The sequence below is a fragment of the Phocoena phocoena genome, chromosome 2 (genome assembly GCF_963924675.1).
Source record: "Phocoena phocoena chromosome 2, mPhoPho1.1, whole genome shotgun sequence".
Taxonomy (NCBI): domain Eukaryota; kingdom Metazoa; phylum Chordata; class Mammalia; order Artiodactyla; family Phocoenidae; genus Phocoena; species Phocoena phocoena.
In genome coordinates, this window is record NC_089220.1 from 126,235,205 (window position 1) to 126,252,519 (window position 17,315).

The 17,315-nt window shown below is 46.1% G+C and overlaps 1 protein-coding gene across 1 annotated transcript; it reads left to right on the forward strand.

The window, feature by feature from the left end:
* The first annotated feature begins 12,064 nt into the window (after window positions 1-12,064).
* Window positions 12,065-15,053, forward strand: LYSMD4 (LysM domain containing 4). The gene is made up of 2 exons (XM_065872635.1): window positions 12,065-12,346; window positions 14,442-15,053. Exons 1-2 carry the CDS (start codon window positions 12,065-12,067, stop codon window positions 15,051-15,053), a joined length of 894 nt encoding a protein of 297 aa, XP_065728707.1.
* The last annotated feature ends 2,262 nt before the right edge of the window (window positions 15,054-17,315 follow it).

The following is a 17,315-nucleotide window of genomic DNA, read 5'->3' on the forward strand; positions in this document are numbered from 1 at the left end:
AGTGGGGGGCGAGCTGGTTCCTGATATGGGGTGAGGGTGGGGGTGTGTCCAGGGGTCGGGCAAGTGTGCTGGCTTAGGTGGTGGTGTGTGCAGGGGGGCATGCGCAGTACCCTGCTTTTGCTCCTGGCTCCTCAGAAGTGGCAGTTGGGTTTTTGGTATTTTTGTATCTTGTTGTTCACAATTTGCCCCAACCGTGCATGCACACAGGTATTCTTAGTCCTGTATAGTTTCTTTGTATTTTGTTGCTTGAAGAGATGTTTGTCCAGGTGCAAGCACTGCAGCAGAGGGTCCCAGGTCCCAGGTCCCAGCCTGTCCCAGCTCCACACTAACCACTAACCTGGATGCCCCCAGGATGGGACTTAACCTTCAGCAGACAGCAATCCCCAGAGTGAAACTCAGCTGTGAGCCACCCTGACCAATAATCCTGGCAGTTGGAGGGGCAGGGGGCACCATAGCATCCACTACTGTCTATTCCTTGTGTCACTTGGGTCCACTGGATTTGTGTGGTAAGTTCATTTCATCCTTCAAGATTTTGGTGGGTCTCTTTTCCTGGAATTTTGGAGCTGGATCACCTTCCGGCCAGCGACGAAGACCACATCACTGGTGGGAGCTGGAGCGCTAGTAACCTCTGGCGTGCTGCTACGGTGCAATGGGCAACTGTCATGGGGTGGGTACTGGGGTAGTGTATTACCTCAGATTGCTTTAACAAAAATACCATAGGCTGGCAGATTTAAACAACAGACATTTGGACACAAAGCCAGATGCGTACAGAAGGAAGATGATGTGAAGAGTCACAGGGAGAAAAAAAAAACACAGAGAGAGGCTGAAACAGATCCTTCCCCCAAGATCCTCAGAAGTTCTGGGAGCTGGGACGTCCAAGATCAAGGGGCTGGACAATTTGGCTCCTGGTGAGAGCTCTCTTCCTTGTTTGCAGACAGATGTCTTCTTGCTGTTGTTCTCACATGGTAGAAAGAGACCCTCTTTCCCCTGTCTCTCCTTATAAGGACACTAATTCCATTCCTGAAAGCTTCACCCTCATGGCCTAATCACCTCCCAAAGGCCACACCTCTAAATACCCTTATATTGGGGATTAGGTTTCTACATATGAGTTTTGGGGTAACACAATCATTCAGTCTATAGCAACTTCCCAATATATCATGTATTACTTTCCTAGGGCTGCTGTAACAAAGTACCACAAACTGGGTGGCTGAAACAACAGAAATTTATTTTCCCGCAGTTCTGGGGGCTAGAATTCCCAGACCAAGGTGTCAGCAGGGCTGGTTCTTCCTGAGGGCCATGGGGTAAGGCTCTGTTCCAGGCCCCGCTCCGTGGTTTGTAGATGGCTGTTTTCTCCCTGTGTCTCTTCACGTTGTCTTCCTTCTGTATACATCTGTCTTTGTGCCCAAATTTCCCCTTTTTGTAAGGACACCAGTAATATTGGATTAGTGCCCACCCTAATGACCTCATTTTAACTTGGTAACCTCTGTAAAGACCCTGTCTCCAAGTGAGGTCACATTCTCAGGTTTTGGGAATTAGGACTCCAAAAAACATATTTTTTGTGGGGACATAATTCAACCCATTACATACCATGTCCACTGTCTGCCGCAAATGGCAGTTGACGTTGTGCAGTGTGGATGTCCTCTGTGCCCCAGTATGCCACAGAGACCCTCCTCACCCCCCACGTCAGGTAGGGTTATGACTGGGTTAGATCAGCACACTCCTCACAACTGAGGCATGTAGTATGACACTCTTAATTTTAGATCCTGCACTAGTTTCTATGGGTCGTTTTGAATCATGATTGTTGGATTTTTTAAACATCTATTTAGTTTTCTATGTTTTTATCAATAATCTAATCCTAAACTCTCTCCCAATCTCTTTCAATACATTGAGACATATCTGACTTGCTTCACTCTAGACTGGGTGACCACCCCCGCTACCCCCGCCATCTCATGCATACCCTTCACCACCACCCATCCTTCCGTGATGGAGTCTCTGTTTCCTGGATGCCTTTTCATCACTTTTGTTTTACTCTTTTGTTTTCGGAGTGACAAATCCTTCAGTGGCATCTTGAGAAATGGTATACTGGAGGTAAATTCTGGGAGATCCCACATATTCAAAAATACTTCTATTTCATCTTTTTGCTTCATTGATAGTTTCGCTGGATCTAGACATTCTAGATTGAAAGCCATTTCTCTTTAAAATTTTGAAGACATTGTTCTACTCTCCCTCGCTGCCTCACGAGGTAGCTCCACAGCACTTTTGTCTCCTCCAAGGTTCCAGCTCCCACTGAGTAGGCTCCCATGACATCACCTCCTGCTAATGCCCCCCAGCCTAGGGGGATGGTGGCTCCACCATGGTGGCTAATGCCCTCCACTGGTTCATCCATTACCAGTGACCCCAATCCCTGAATGCAGTTCCCTCTAATGTGAATACTCTGAGTTGTTTCTTGGTTAAATCCTGACTGTAGAGAGGTCCACTGTTCCTGAAAGGACCTGAGGCTGGAAATGATGCTGAAAGGTTTGGTTAGAGACACAGCAGCCCCTCAGTCGATGGTAGCTTCATGCTTTAGGAGCATTAGTCAAGTACATATTCAAATCAGTTACATGGATGTTTTGCTGAGCCCCTTCTGGGTTCTAATCAAGGGGTTAAGAAGATGTTTACAACCTGGTTTTAAGCACCTACTTTGTACATACAGGATGCATTAGTTTGATGTCTGTTTGGAGGTGAGAACAGTCCTGCTGAGGGGCCCGACATGCTCATGCGTGTGATCAAAGCTTTTGTAGCCCAGGGGTCCTGGCGGAGCGGCATTACCAAAGGTGCCTACAATTCCACAGGTTCATGCTCTGACCTGCAGTAACACAGAACACTAGCCGAAAAGTCTCTCTAGGCAGAAAACCCTGGTGGTCCCACCAGGGCACCATGAGGAAGCTTCTGGGCAGGATGCTGGGCTGGGGAGTCCAGGGCCCTCCTTCAGCTACCTTGGCTGCCCTTGGCCTCTCGTCTCCCTCAGTCCCACACCCTGGCTCCAGGCGCTGCTTCCAACAGCTGCCCCTGGCCCCCCACTCTATTTGGGTGGCCCATTCTCACTCTGCAGTCTGAAATATCACTGAGTGCGGCTTCCTCCTGGACCTTCCCCCTGGTACAAGTGCCCTGAGTCTTCATCTGAGAGACCTCCCACCTGCCCAGCCAGCCCTGCTGCTCCCAGCCTACCACCACCTGAGCGGAACTTCAGGTCAAAGGGTTCTGGTTGGAATGTCTGGGGAGGGAGGGGGTGGGCATGCCAAAGAAGTCCCTTTGGCACCATCCTTGCCTCCCTTCATCCCTGCCCCGCTGTTGACATTCTGGCCAAGCTTGGAACTGACTCGAATGGTCAGGACACCTGCATGTTAACCTTTAGAGAACACGGAGGCCTCCAGACAAATGCAGGCTCTGAACACTGGATTTCAGGCACTGCAGGCAGCACTGTCCAATAGGAATAAAAGGTGAACCAGATGCAGTTTTAAATTTTCTAGTAGCCACATTAAAAAGTAACTAAGAGGTGAAGTTGTTTTTAATATTTTCTGTAACTTAATATATCTAATATAGTGTGATTTTACCATGTAAGTCATACTAAAAATTATAAACGAGAACTGTCCCCCACCCAACCCCAGGGGACTGGGAGGAGATGGGGACCATGGAGGTGTTGAGCAGGCCCTCTGACCCTAGGCATAACTCCCAGGTATGCCCAGGGGAGCCTGAGCTGAGTTTAAAGGTTGGCACCAGAGAAAGCAAGGAGATTGGAAAATGGTGAGGGTGGAGGAGTACTGAGGTTTTGCTCCTGAGAGGTGTTAAGATGTGTCTATGAAACTTTTAAACACCCTGTTGTATACACCAAGGTCTTGTGGGTGTTGCTACTCTGGGAAACCAAAACTGGAGACCAAATTTCCTACCAAGGTGGAGATGACAGAGCAGCCCCAGGTGGGAGTCAGCCTGGGATGGCCTGGGAGCTCGGGCCAGGCACTGGGCTTCTCAGGCAGGCGCTCACTGGGTCTGAGGGCGGTGTCCCCGCTGACACTGCTTATGACAGCCTGCCTGGTTCGTCAGAGCCCAGTTTGCAGTTTGCAGGCACTTCCCCACACCCTGGCCCACGGGGATATGAAATCTGACACAAATAAAGCTGTTGACGAACAGACTTAAAACTCACCTGGGGGCTTCCCTGGTGGTACAGTGGTTAAGAATCTGCCGGCCAATGCAGGGGACACAGGTTCGAGCCTTGGTCAGGGAAGATCCCACATGCCGTAGAGCAACTAAGCCCATGTACCACAACTACTAAGCCTGCGCTCTAGAGCCCACAAGCCATAACTACTGAAGCCCGCGTGCCTAGAGCCCATGCTCCGCAACAAGAGAAGCCACCACAACGAAGATTAGCCCCCACTCGCCACAACTAGAGAAAAGCCCACGAGCAGCAATGAAGACCCAACACGGCCAAAAATAAATTTATTTAAGAAAACACAAAAACTCACCTGAGAAACCTGTCTCCAGATCAGAGCAGTTCTGAGCCTCACAAACCACCTCCAGCTACCTAAGTTAGGGTGGGAATGTACTTTTTAATGAAAAATGACTTTTACACCTTTATGGTTTCCCCCTTGGTAACAATGATAGCCACATTCCCGGAATGCTCACTGTATGCCAGTCATCTGGAGAACAGCAGGGTCTATCACAGATCCTTTATTTTAAATTTTATTTTGGAGTATAATTGATTTACAATGTTGTGTTAGTTTCAGGTGTACAGCAAGTGATATATATATATATATATATATATATATATATATATATATATATATATTCTTTTTCAGATCCCATTTTATAAACAAGAAAACTGAGGCTTGTGGAGGTCACAGAATTTTCCTACAGGTCCTAAGGTATGGCTCTAGATTCAAAGTTGGACGACTAACTTGAGCACCTGTTGCTTCAGCTGCTGCTTGGCAGGTCCATCACCTCCTCATAACAAGATAAATGTGTGGAGCAGAGACAAGTTAAAAAATGCAAATGCACACAAATAAGGCAATTAAAGTCACCTAGGAAGAACTACTAGGAACATTCTGCTTTACAACCTCGGATGGATGTAGGGTGATGCGTGGGTATTCGCCCCTTACTTTGTTTTCTAGAGATTTTTAAAACAGTGCTTTTTATTCATAAACATCCTTCCATGTCTATAACTACTCTTCTACAAGAGTATTTTAAATGCGTGTACATATTTTATTCCATTTCATAAACGACCTAAATGAGTTCAACCTAATCCCCTTTTATTGGACATTTTTGGGTTCCCCCCCTCATTTCTCACCACTAAGAATACTCTTATAGCAAATCTTTTTACATGTCCTAATTATTTCCTTGGTAAATTCCTAAACGTGGGAGGCAGAATCAGGGAATGTGCACATTTTAAAAGCTATTGCTACAAATGTCCCAGTGGACACTCCCACAAGCAGGGCCTGAGAGTACCCTATCCCAACCTGTGCAACCATACAACCCTTTTAGGTTTGAGTTTTTCAGCTTCTTGCTGCTATCTGAGTTTCCACTGATTTGATTATCTGTAAAGTTAACACCCTTTTTCTATGTGTATTTCTTTAGTGAATTGTTTACATCATTATTCCACGGAGTATTTGTTTTTTCTTATTAAGGTCTGAAGGCCTTTAATATATTAAAGATATTAACATATCAAAGACAACAAATTTTTTACCTGATTTGTCATATGCCTTTTAACTTTTTAATGACTTTTTTGCTGTACCAAATGCAATCTATTTCTTAAACCTTTTTTCTACACTTTCCCATGAATTCCTACAGTTGGTGACATCTTTGGAGCTGTGAGCTTTAACACTCACTGCCACATTTCTTCCAAGGGCTTCTTTTCTAACAATGACTTTACAACACGTGGAAGAAGTCAGGAGGTTTTGATTTATCCATTTTGTGGATAGGAGACTGAGCCACAATGACCAATAGATTTTCCTGTGTCACTAGAGAAACCACAACTAAGAAACCAGATCAAGACTACCAGATTCCACAGAGTAGGTATGGCAAACCAACTTCACTTCCTCTGACAATATTGCTTGATTGGTCATGGCTGTCCTGTATATTCCATGCAGAGGCCTAACAGCTGTCTGGGCTTCGGTGATGAACTAGCAATGTCTGCCAGGTGGTGGGTGGAGAGTATGTGCTTTGAAAACTGCCACAGGGGTAGAAGGTGTGTCCAGACACTATGAGAAGGGAAGGGGTGTTAATTATAATTGTGTTGAGACAATAGGCATAACCTGGAATTGTTCCAGGCAGAGGGAATGCATGGCCATCCTGGGCATAGGGGACAACACAGTAGAAGAGGGGACAAAGGTCCAGAAAGCTTACAGGAAGATCAACCTTGCAGCTGGTAAATGCAGAGCTGGCATAGGACTCCATTCATTTTCCATAGTGCCTCAAAACTACTGCTAACCGGCTACGCACCCTCAGGCAAGTCCCCTGTGTCTATAGATCTTAAATTCCTCTCTAAAAAATGAGAAGTTTTTAGATGTAAAAAAAGTTTTTAGATGTAAGAAATTCTAATGGCTTTGCAAATACAATTCTCTGCTCTGTACTCACTGGTGTTTTGAAACATCCAGGAAAACAGCCACATAGCATCTGCTCCCATCCATCTCTGCTGCCCTCGCTGGGGCGTCCTGGGGACAAGGTCAGTGTCATAGTCAGCTCAGGCTGCCGTAACAAAATACAGTTGGGTGGCTTACACAACAGAAATTTGTTTCTCACAGTTCTGGAGTCTAGAAGTCCCAGATCAAGGTCCATTAGGGTTCAGATTCTGGTGCAGGCTCTCTTCCTGGCTCACTAATGGCCACCTTCTTGCTGGATCCTCACATGGTCTTTCCTCTGAGTGTGAGCAGGGAGAGCGAGAGAGTGAGAGTGATCTCTCTGGGGGTCTCATCTTATAAGGACACTAATCATATTGGATCAGAGCCCTACCCTCAGGATCTCATTTAACCAGAATTATTTCCTTATAGGCCCAATTTTCAAGTACAGTCACATTGGGGGTTAAGGCTTCAACACATGAATTTAGGGGAGAGACACAATTCAGTCCATAGCAGGCTGACACAGGGACATGATGGCCTAGGTTTGGCCGGAGTATGAGGGACATCTGAGCAGGCAGGTTTGCTTGTGGATGTTTGGTTGGTCATAGCTTTCTCAGGGCTGAAGAAGTGGGACTGTCTCTGGCGGATGTGACTCTGGCACACTTCAGTAGATGAGCCATGTTTTTCCAACACCTCCTATCTGGCTTCACTCAGCCCTGAAGAACTGCATCTCAGCCAGTCTAGCCAAGGGCCTGGGGCGAAAACTAGGGGAGAAACCAAACTAGGGTATGTTTCAGAGGAAACTGTTAACCAGGTTAGCAGGTCTCTTTGGCTGGGCTGGGGCAGCAGATAAAGCAAAACTGAGCCCTGCTCAGAAGCTTTCATAAGACCGTGGGCTTTGTAGTCACTGTCTGGGGTTATATCTTGCCTCTTGTACTTCCTAGCTATGATATCTTAGACAAGTAACTTAACCTCTGTGCCTAAGTATATAAATTAGGAAATACTTCAACTGCTACTAACAGAGATCTTCACAACCTCTTAAGCAACAGAGGTATTTATTTCTTCCTCACACACCTTCCATCTTTCTGCTTTGGCGTGCTTAGCACATGGATTCCACCTCCAATGTTGCCAAGATGATCCAAGATGACTGTAGGTGCTCTAGCCATCACATTCCAGGCAGCAGGAGCAAGGGTAAAAATATTTTACAGAGCTTTTGCAGATGTCTTCCTTTAAAAAGCATTTTAAGAAGTCCCATCCAACATTTTCCTCTTACAGTTCATTGTCTGGCACTTATTCACATGTCTACACCCCATTGCAAGGAAGGGAAATGTAGTCTCAGCTTGGCACATTGTTTCCCCAAATAACATTACGTCTTTGTTCCTAAGTAAAAGGTTAGAATGGATACTGGATATGCAACTTGAAATTCTCTCATACTCAGTTTTTCCATCTGGAAATTGGGGATTATAATAATACCTACATATACTGTTGTTGTGTTACCTGGTACTCAGGAAGGACTCAATATACTTTAGCTCAATTACTGGTTATCAAGAGAGAATGAAGTGGAAAATACAAATAATGTTGGCATTACTATGAAAATAGTTTTGACCTCACAGACCTCCTGAAAAAGTCTCAGGAATTCCCAGAGTCCCTAGACCACACTTCGGGAACCTCTGCCTTAGAGAATCAGATAATTCTTGCACAGGTCTGCTAACCAAGCTGGGACTTGGTTAGCACTGAGAGGATACACAACCATCCTTTTGCCCTTATGAAGTTTGGATAATTTTTGTTAACAGACACGACCATCGAAGCTCTAGCGAAATCTGTAGTGCTCTTTTCTGTATATATCTTTGTTTTTGCCCATCTTCCCTCTAGAAATGTAAGCCCCATTAGGACTTGCCAGCTTCACTTCCTACTATGCCCCAGTGCTCGACACGCGGACAGAGATTCATTGATATAAGCTGGACAATGTTGAACTTTACCCAAGCCATGTGCTCCTGGAAAGCAATGAAGGTTAAGACCAACCTCCCAAAGTTTTTGTGTTCTGGAAAATGGCTTATTGCAAAGAACCATCCTTCCTTCCCCATATGACTTAAAGACTCACAGATGCCCTCCTTGTTTACCTAAGTCAAGGTCAGAAACAAATTTCTTTTCTTTGCCTCATAAATGATGAGCTGAGCCTCTTGTCCCCATTGGTCAATTGGAAACAAATTCTTGTTAACCAAACTTGCATTAAGCCTCTCTCCGTCGTCCAGGCCCCTGAATGAACTTTGGCCCAGCCTCAGCCTGAGCCAGCATACAGTCCCACCTGAGAATAGGCTGGATTTACTATCCAGTCCTGCCACCTTTTCATCCCACTTCCCCACACCTGGTTCTTTCTAGTCTTGTTTATTCCTCTTTATAAAAGAGCAACCCTTTCTGCCTAACTCTTAGATGCTTGCAGGCATTATAGACCTTCTCTCTATTGCAATAGTCCTCCTCCCCCACTGCAACAGTCCCTTTCTCCTCTGGCAGTAATCCTTTTGAAAAAAGTCCCTCCTGAATCTGGATTTGTTTTTTATTGGACAGCTGAATGAAAGAAGCAACTATAACTGATCAGAGCGCGACTATATTAACTCAGATTTGCAGGTTCTGTTCTGACTCCTCTCCCATTAATCACACTTTTAAATTCTGTCTCCTAGGCTTGCCAAATCTACTAGGCCATGGCTAGGTGCTCTGGACCAGACAGCCGGGCCTTTGGAATCAAACACAGAAGGAACTGGATTTTGGTGCTGTTACTTCCTTCCTGTGTACTTTACTGAGGTCACTTAATGTCTTTCCTATTGAACCACTATTTAATGAGCACCTACTAAGTGCAAGCAGAGTTGGGCACTGGTAGTGGTGAGCAAAACAGAGATGATAATTAGGGGCAGGAGGATTCTGGCAATAAAACAAGTAAATTAAGCGGGAAGTGCAATGAAGAAACAAATTGATCTGCCAGAACACGGAGGGAGCACACATGTATATAGGGTGGACACCTGCTGAGAAGGTGACTTATCTGAGGCCTGAGGGTCAGAAGGTCTAGCCATGCCAGCAGCTGAGAGAAGGACATCCCTGTGAAGGGCCAGAGGTGGGAGATCTGGGTGTTTAAAGGCCAGAGAAAAGTGGGGCATAGCTGAAAGGAACAGGTAGACTGTGCTGGAGCCCTCACACCACCCTGGACTTTGTCTGCCAAGATAAAGAACTTGACTTTTATTCTAAGTGGGATGGAAAGCCATAGAAGGGGTTTCTGAGATCTTACTGTTTTAATCCTTTTGCTTTGTGGTTTAATTTGATTGCTAGTGAGGGTTAATTTCTCTTCCCTGATAGCCATTTGTGTTCTGCTTCTGCAGTATTGCGTACTCAATGCTCTTCATCTATTTATCTACTGGAATCTTAGTGTGTTTCTTATTAATTCAATGAGGTCTCTCTCAATTAAGGATTTTAATCTTTTGCAGTTTTAAACTTTTGTGCTTTAGTGTGTGAAAGAGTTCATCCAGCACGTTTAAGCTTAAGGAGTCCTCTGCCATCCGACACTTGATAAATTGTGTTTCCTTGGTCCGTGTTTGTGTGGTTCAGTGTTTTACATTGGTGGACTTTTCTTTTTTATCCTCTTGGGCGGGGCGCGGCGAAGCAAACTCCTCCTGTGTTCTGGCCAGAGAAGGCTCAGCATGCGGAGACCCCTCACCCTCCTAGGCCGAGCCAGAGGGGCTCCTTTTCTACCGGAGGCCTCAGCTGGTGACACCCACTCTACTGGGTATCTGAGCTCTCGTTACAGACCATGGACATAGGGCGGGGTGAAAAAGCCGAGGCTCAGCGGAAAGCTAGGAGGGAGAGCAGAGGCTCAAACTGGAGACAGAACTAGCCGGGACAGCAGCTGCAGGCAGGCGGGTGTGGCGAGCGTCAGTCCAGGAGCTGAGGCCCCGCCCCAGACCCAGGGTCCCGGCCCCGGCCCCGCCCCCGGGGCCTCGCTCCCCGCAGGTCCTGTGCTGACCTCTCAGCACTGCCTGGCTCGTCCCAGTCCCTGCCCACCGCTGATTTCATTGGCTGCCTCGCCGTCCCCGCCCCCGGGAACCTGCTGATTTCCGCAGCCAATCGGCAGGCGCAGCAGCGGCGGCTGCGCTCGGTCTCGGCGGATCCCGGACGCTGAGGTACCCGGCCTGTGGGAGGGGGCATTGCGTGGGCCTGTTGCGGTGCTGCGGCGTCGCCCAGCTCGTCGGCTGGGTGGCGAGCCGCCACTCCTGGGTCTCTGAGGTCACCGTTCTGCAGCTGGAGGTGCAGCGTCCCAGACCGTCGAGGACTGACCCGAGATTTCTGGGGTGGAGGTCAGAGGTCGGAGGTCGTGCCTTTGTGGAATGTTGGGGCCCCACCCGTCTAAGCATAGAGGCGGGCCGCTCTCGGTTTTTATAGCCAGCTCCCTTTCGCGGAAGGGGCTCCGAGGGAAACAGGCCTGCGAGCCGCCGGGGCTCCTGGCAGGCGCTGAGCTCCGACGGGAAGGTCCGCCCGAGCTCAGGCCGTCGCAGGTGACCCTCGGGCACCCGGAGAGCCGCCTCCTCCCTCCCTCATCCGGGCCGGCGGAGCCCCCGGAGTGCGGGGAGGGGGCTGGGGCGAGGTGGCGGGGGGGAGGGGTCGCTCCGTGGCCACGCTGTCCCGAGGGGGCCGCATATCTTCCTGGCTCCGAAGAAACCCGGAGCCAACCCTTTTTGAAGCTTTCGTTCCCGGGTTGGAGATTTCATTTCTGGAAGTTCATTCGAGCAACTTGGAGAGGGGAAATGCTTGTATTGTGGCTTCCGCACTGGTCGGGAAGTGAAAATAACCAGACACGGGGAGGTTCTGAAGGCCAAGGGACCTGTGAGAAACCGGACGAATTTCTTAGTTTGACAGAAGTCTTCCTCCAGGTTGCCTCATATGTTATATAATTCAAGTCGTTTCAAAATCAAGATTATTTAGTCTCATAGTTCTTCTAAGTAAGTGACCTTAGTCTTGACCTTAAGTGAAGCTACTTTGGAATGCTTGAAGTGTTGAGCAAGAATTTTTTTGTACAAAGGGTCTGTGCAAGGAAGGAAGTTGGGAACAGTCTTTACCTCTCATAGCAGTGATCCCAGCTGCTTCTTTACTACTCTGGGACCGAAAAGAGAAGTTGTTTATCTGCATATGTGGGTTTTGGGGAGACATAGCTATGGATGAGGAATAAGGGGAGAAGAAAGAGGACTCTCTTGTTTTCTGCGTAAAAAGTATGCAATTAGGAAAAAAAGAGTGTATTTATTTGCCTCTCTCTCCATCTCAGCCAGTGTAAACACGTTTTGACATTTTTTGTGCCAATGGTATGTGTTGAGTATTTATATTAGGGAAAGGAGTCATCTCTAACAACAAGAAGACACTTATCTTCAGTGTAGCCACAGAGGAATGAATATGCCTTGTGTGGAATTAACCCTGGGGTTTGGTTTTCAGTTAAGAAAATGAGGCAGAAGGAAGTGTTAGCCAAGACCTTCCAAGGCCCAGCCATGGTCTGTAGGACTCCAACCAGCCACATTTACATGTTTGAGAATGGTGTTGGGGACTCCGGAGACTCCTCTGAGGAAGAGTCCCACCAAGTAGCTCTGCGGCCCCGGGGCAAGGAGCGCCAGAAGAAGGGTGCCCACCACCCTCACCAGCCAGGAGCAGGGGACGTGGTGCTGCTGCAGCGGGAGCTGGCCCAGGAGGACAGCCTCAACAAGCTCGCTCTTCAGTATGGCTGCAAAGTAAGAAACCCCACAGGTGAAGGCGCCACCTGCCCTTCAGCCCCTGTGTTTAGAGGAACAGAGGAGCTTGCTGAAGGGTGGGGACCCTTTCTGACCCCAGAGGTGGTTGGAGGAAGCCTGCTCTAGAGTAAAGGATACCCCTGTCTAACTAGAGATGGAAGGCAGGTGGAAGTACCTTCCCTTCCTCAGAGAGAGAGGGAATTAGTCAGGAATTTCAGGTGACAGGGCAGTTCCCTCTCTGCGCCTCTTCCTTGTCTCTCCAAAATGAAATTCTGAAAGCTTTTTCTTTTGAGCACATTTTAAGACATAATGGGGCCAGAGATGCCACGCAGAGTTTATCCAAGATTTCTTTGGTGTGCTTGCTTTATTTTTTTTGCTACTTTTCTTTTTCTAAACCTTTCTTGCTGGTTTTAGCTTATTTGATTGGTAAAGTTTTGCCTTCTCTCTTTTAGAACTGCATGATCTATCCTTTGTATGCTGTGTATCTATATAACCCTGTTTCTCTCTTTAATTATATTTTTAGCATTCAGCGTGATTAACAATGGCAAAGTAAGTAGGAAGGTATTTATTGAATTGCTGCATTTTCTCCTGGATAGAAACTATTTCAGTTTGCTAGCACTGTGCTGCTACTATGGCTTTCTCTAAGGCTATATAAGCTACTTATTTAAAAAAATCTTTTCATCCTTGAAGGGTCTGTCATTTACCTAACAAGGATCAAATGACTCAACATGTTGTGTGGAGGTGTTGTTTCCCAGGGAAATAAACTGGTCTCCAGGGACGCATAGTGTCTGTAAACTGTACTGAGATTTATATTTGACTCTTATAATCAGCTTCTGTAGACATACTATATGGTTTATAGAGCAAGGGTTGAAAACTGAATCCTGTCCTACAAAGACCTGAATAGATGCAGTGGGCTTCTTGGAACAGTGGTGTTTAATAAATCCAAAAGGACTATATAATGTATCTAAGAAGTGAATAGTTTTCCTATTTGAAGTAAATAAATTTAATGTTAGTTTATTAGGATCAAAAACAAAACTATCTCAAGCACCTTAAGTTTCAGGATATAATAAATTAAAAATGTCCACCACCCCAATTCAATTAAATGATAAAAGCACTTGCTAAGTAATGAAAATAATGAAGATGATTGATTTGAATAAAGTCTGTTGGCTGTATTTACACTCTAGTTTAAGTGGACTTAGGAGTTAGAACCTTAGAGTCCATCTCTGATGCTTTTGGTAAGTTTTCAAACAATAACTTGAGGGAGGATCTATCTTTGACTTATATTTCCCCCTACTTTTTAAAAATTAAGGTTTGATTATGAGAGGAATTTGTCGTAAACTTTGTTACTTTTTAAAACTCACAGTCGTGTTCCTTTCTCCTCAAGTCCTAATATTGGAATAGAAGATTTCAGTCTATAGTTTTCAAGTTGATGCATATTCTCTGCATGTTTCTAGTGAAAAGAAGTGTTGTGAAATCCTTGAAGTGAATTAACTCTAGGTCGCTTTTATTTTAAAAATAAGTTTATAGGCCATACAGTGCTTCTGGGAAAGAAAACGTCGTATAATCATGAGGGCACACCTTTTAAAATGTTGTTACAGGTGAACTAGGTTCTAGTGTTTGTAGAGCTGGCTGAGGCTTTGTGTTTGCTGAATGCTAATGTCTACTACAGCTACTAAATTAAGTTCTGATGCAGGAGAGAGTCACCCAGATGGGGGCACTGTTTTCTCAAAAGTTAAATGTAGAAAGGGTGCAGCCTTCTTTTACCATGATGTGTTTCACCTAAAAGCATTTTGTTGAAGGCACACTTTAAATAAACAAAGTCTTTTCCAAAACTAATCTTGAGTTGTTCAAACTTGTAAGTCTATAAAAAAATCTTATGATTAAGCTATACATTAAGGCTGAGTTAAAGCCAAAAAAACGAAGTTACTCAGCCTAAACTAAATTTTGTGTGTAGGTACAGTTTTCCAGTGTTCATCAGATTCTTAAGCTGTGTGGGCTTGGACCGTCACGCAGAAAGGTTAAGCACCACTTTTTGGATATTAGTTTTAAGGAGCTTTACATCATTTCGTGATGTTTGTCTTCATGGCTTCCCTAGGTTGCAGATATCAAGAAAGTCAACAACTTCATCAGAGAACAAGACTTATATGCTTTGAAATCTGTTAAGATTCCAGTGAAAAACCACGGGATCCTAACAGAGACCCACAAAGAACTCAGACCCCTCCTGAGCTCATCTACAGAGACCAGAGTGACCTTCGAGGAGCAGCCAGACCCGGACAGAGCAGCTGTCAGTGCCGGTGCCTCGTCTAACCCACTGACGGATTTCTTTAAGGGCATTGACCAGAATATTGAGCATGCAGTTCAGTCAGAAATCTTTTTGAGTGAAAGTTGCTGCATAGAGACCTCCAGTCAGCCATCGCTTCCGACTCCTCCGAAGATAGCTACAAACGGTGCAGACTGTGGAATTCAGAGGTGGAATGCTGTTTTTATCATGCTTCTGATTGGAATTGTTTTACCAGTGTTTTATTTGGTCTATTTTAAAATACAAACTACTAGTGAGATCCCTAGTATCTTGAATACAACTGCTGTCCCTAATGGCTCGATGGCAGTGAGTGCAGTTCTAGGGCAATCCCCCAAATTAGCGATTCCATTGCCAGCCATCCCCTCTTCAGACAGCCAGTTCAGTCAGACCACCCACGGGAAGAACTAGCTCTTGTTGTTTCTAAGGAATCAGGGCAGCTTTAGCACTTGGGCTCCTAATGTGCATCAGCCGACATTGGCCATATCTTAGCGTGCTGCATTTTTTTTTCTGTGACATATGGACGCGTTTCAGAAGCCACCATCATGTCAGTCACAGTCATCATGGGGAATAGACTCGCCTGATCCAAGGCTGCGGGAGCCAAAACACCAGCGTCCTCAACCTCCTACATCTAAAGAGGAGCGGCAGGAGAGACATTTACACATGACAGATGCTGTTCCTTGAAGGCGTTTAGTGGACTGGCCATGAGTGTCTTCACAATACTGTGTAGGTCCCCAAGCTGGACATGCTTGGAGGGAGATGAATGGCCTTGGCAGATGGACCTGCAGTATGGGAGCCCCTGGTATCAGCTTTGGTTGTCTGGATGTTTGCTTTGTCCCCTGCCTGCTGTGGAGGAGTGACTGGCTCTGACAAATGAAGTTTTGTGTCCCCCCTCAACAAAGGTGTTGTGCAATAGCGATGGGATGTCACCCTGTTTCAGAGTGTGACACATGACATTGTAATAAGCCCTACTTCACATTTGCCCCCTCAGACAGCCTTTTTGAGGCAATGTCATATCTAGAATTTAAAAAGCCCTAAATCTGAATTGCTATAATACTGAATAAATAGCAGTTCTGTTCCTTGTAATTTTAGAGCTCCTTAATCTGACACGCAGGCATGTTTTAAGCACTTCCTGGCCAGGACATTTGGAGGCCATGGCCCTGTTTCACCTGAGGAGCATTTCCACAGTGATTGCTAACTGGAGCCCCCAAGTCAGCATTCTTGGAAGGAGCTCTTTCAGGTCAGTGTCTGGAGTGGAGTAGGTATAGGGAGAAGGATGAGTGCCTCTCACCGAGGTCCCAACATGTGACACTTCTAAGGCTGAACAGTCATCAGTCCAGCTTTTGCTGGCCCCTGTATGTGTCTGGAAGAGTGGTACAGGGAGAATGGGCTTGCTATCTGCTGCTTCCTTGACTCCATCCTTAGGACTTCTAGAGCCACAGAACAGGAACGGGGCTCAGTCACTTTTCCTTGAGTGAATACAGTGTAGCTCATAATGTTAAAATATTGAACACTTAATGGAGGGCCTAGAGGTGACCCTTGCTGTGGAAGACCATAAAAAGAGGGGCCTGGGGGTTTGCCCATCTCCTTCTATGACAAGGCAGCAGTGGTGCTAAGTTCAGAGGCTCGTGGAGGGCATGGGTTGGCCTCTGAGACCTTGCTGGTGGAGCAAGGGTGAATGGGGTGAGGGCAGGAGCCTGCCTCGGTCCTTTGAAGGAGTGGAAATTGGCCAGGGTGGCTGGTGGCTCAGCCTTAGGGAGATCTGTCTCCAGGGAGAAAAACATGCTGCTCTTGGGTTTTAGGCAGGTTTAAGGCATTTGACACATTCAGCCTAGAGATCAATTTAAAAGAGCTCATCATATAAGAGGAGGGGAATGTGGCGAAGAAGTACCTGAGATGGGCTTCCAGTTTCATTCTCCTCCCAGTTATGTGAAAAACTATGTTGCCCTGGGTTCAATTAGCAAATTTAAATAATCTTCAAAATTAAATGTTTTCTTCAAAAGCAAATGGTCTTCAGGATAAAATGAACTTATCAGCCTTTGCTACAGGAAATGTTTTGATCATGTAAATGCTTTTCCAGCCAAACGTTTGTGTGCACTGTGCCCCTGAGGGCCACAGGTTTCTCTAACCATTTGTCACCATTAAATTCACCAGGCAGGACTCAGACTCTCATGAGAAAATGACTTTTGCCAGGCAAAGAATGAATATCTGTATACTTTTTTTCAAATGGAATAAAATAATTTCTTCTGTGAGGGAAAATTGATTCCTCCTTTTTAATAAGGGAGCTGGTAATTCAGAGTTAAAAGATGTGGGATGATGTTGGAGAAAATGGAAGTGTCCATGTCCAAGGGGTGAGGCCTGTCCAGGGCTTGGGCCCAATGTTACCCCAGCAGGTGAAGAACAGGTAGTAACAAGTACAGTCTTGCTGATTGGTCTGCATAACATACTTTAAAACTTTTATTAAGGAGACTTCCTTGGCGGTCCAGTGGTTAAGAATCCACCTTGAAATGCAGGGGACACGATCCCTGGTTGGGGAACTAAGATCCCACATGCTGGGGGGCAATTAAGCCTGTGTGCTGCAACTGCTGAGCCCACACGCTCTGGAGCCTATACGCCACAGCTAGAGAGCCTGTACACCGCACTGAATGCTCTGGAGCTTGCATGCCACAACTA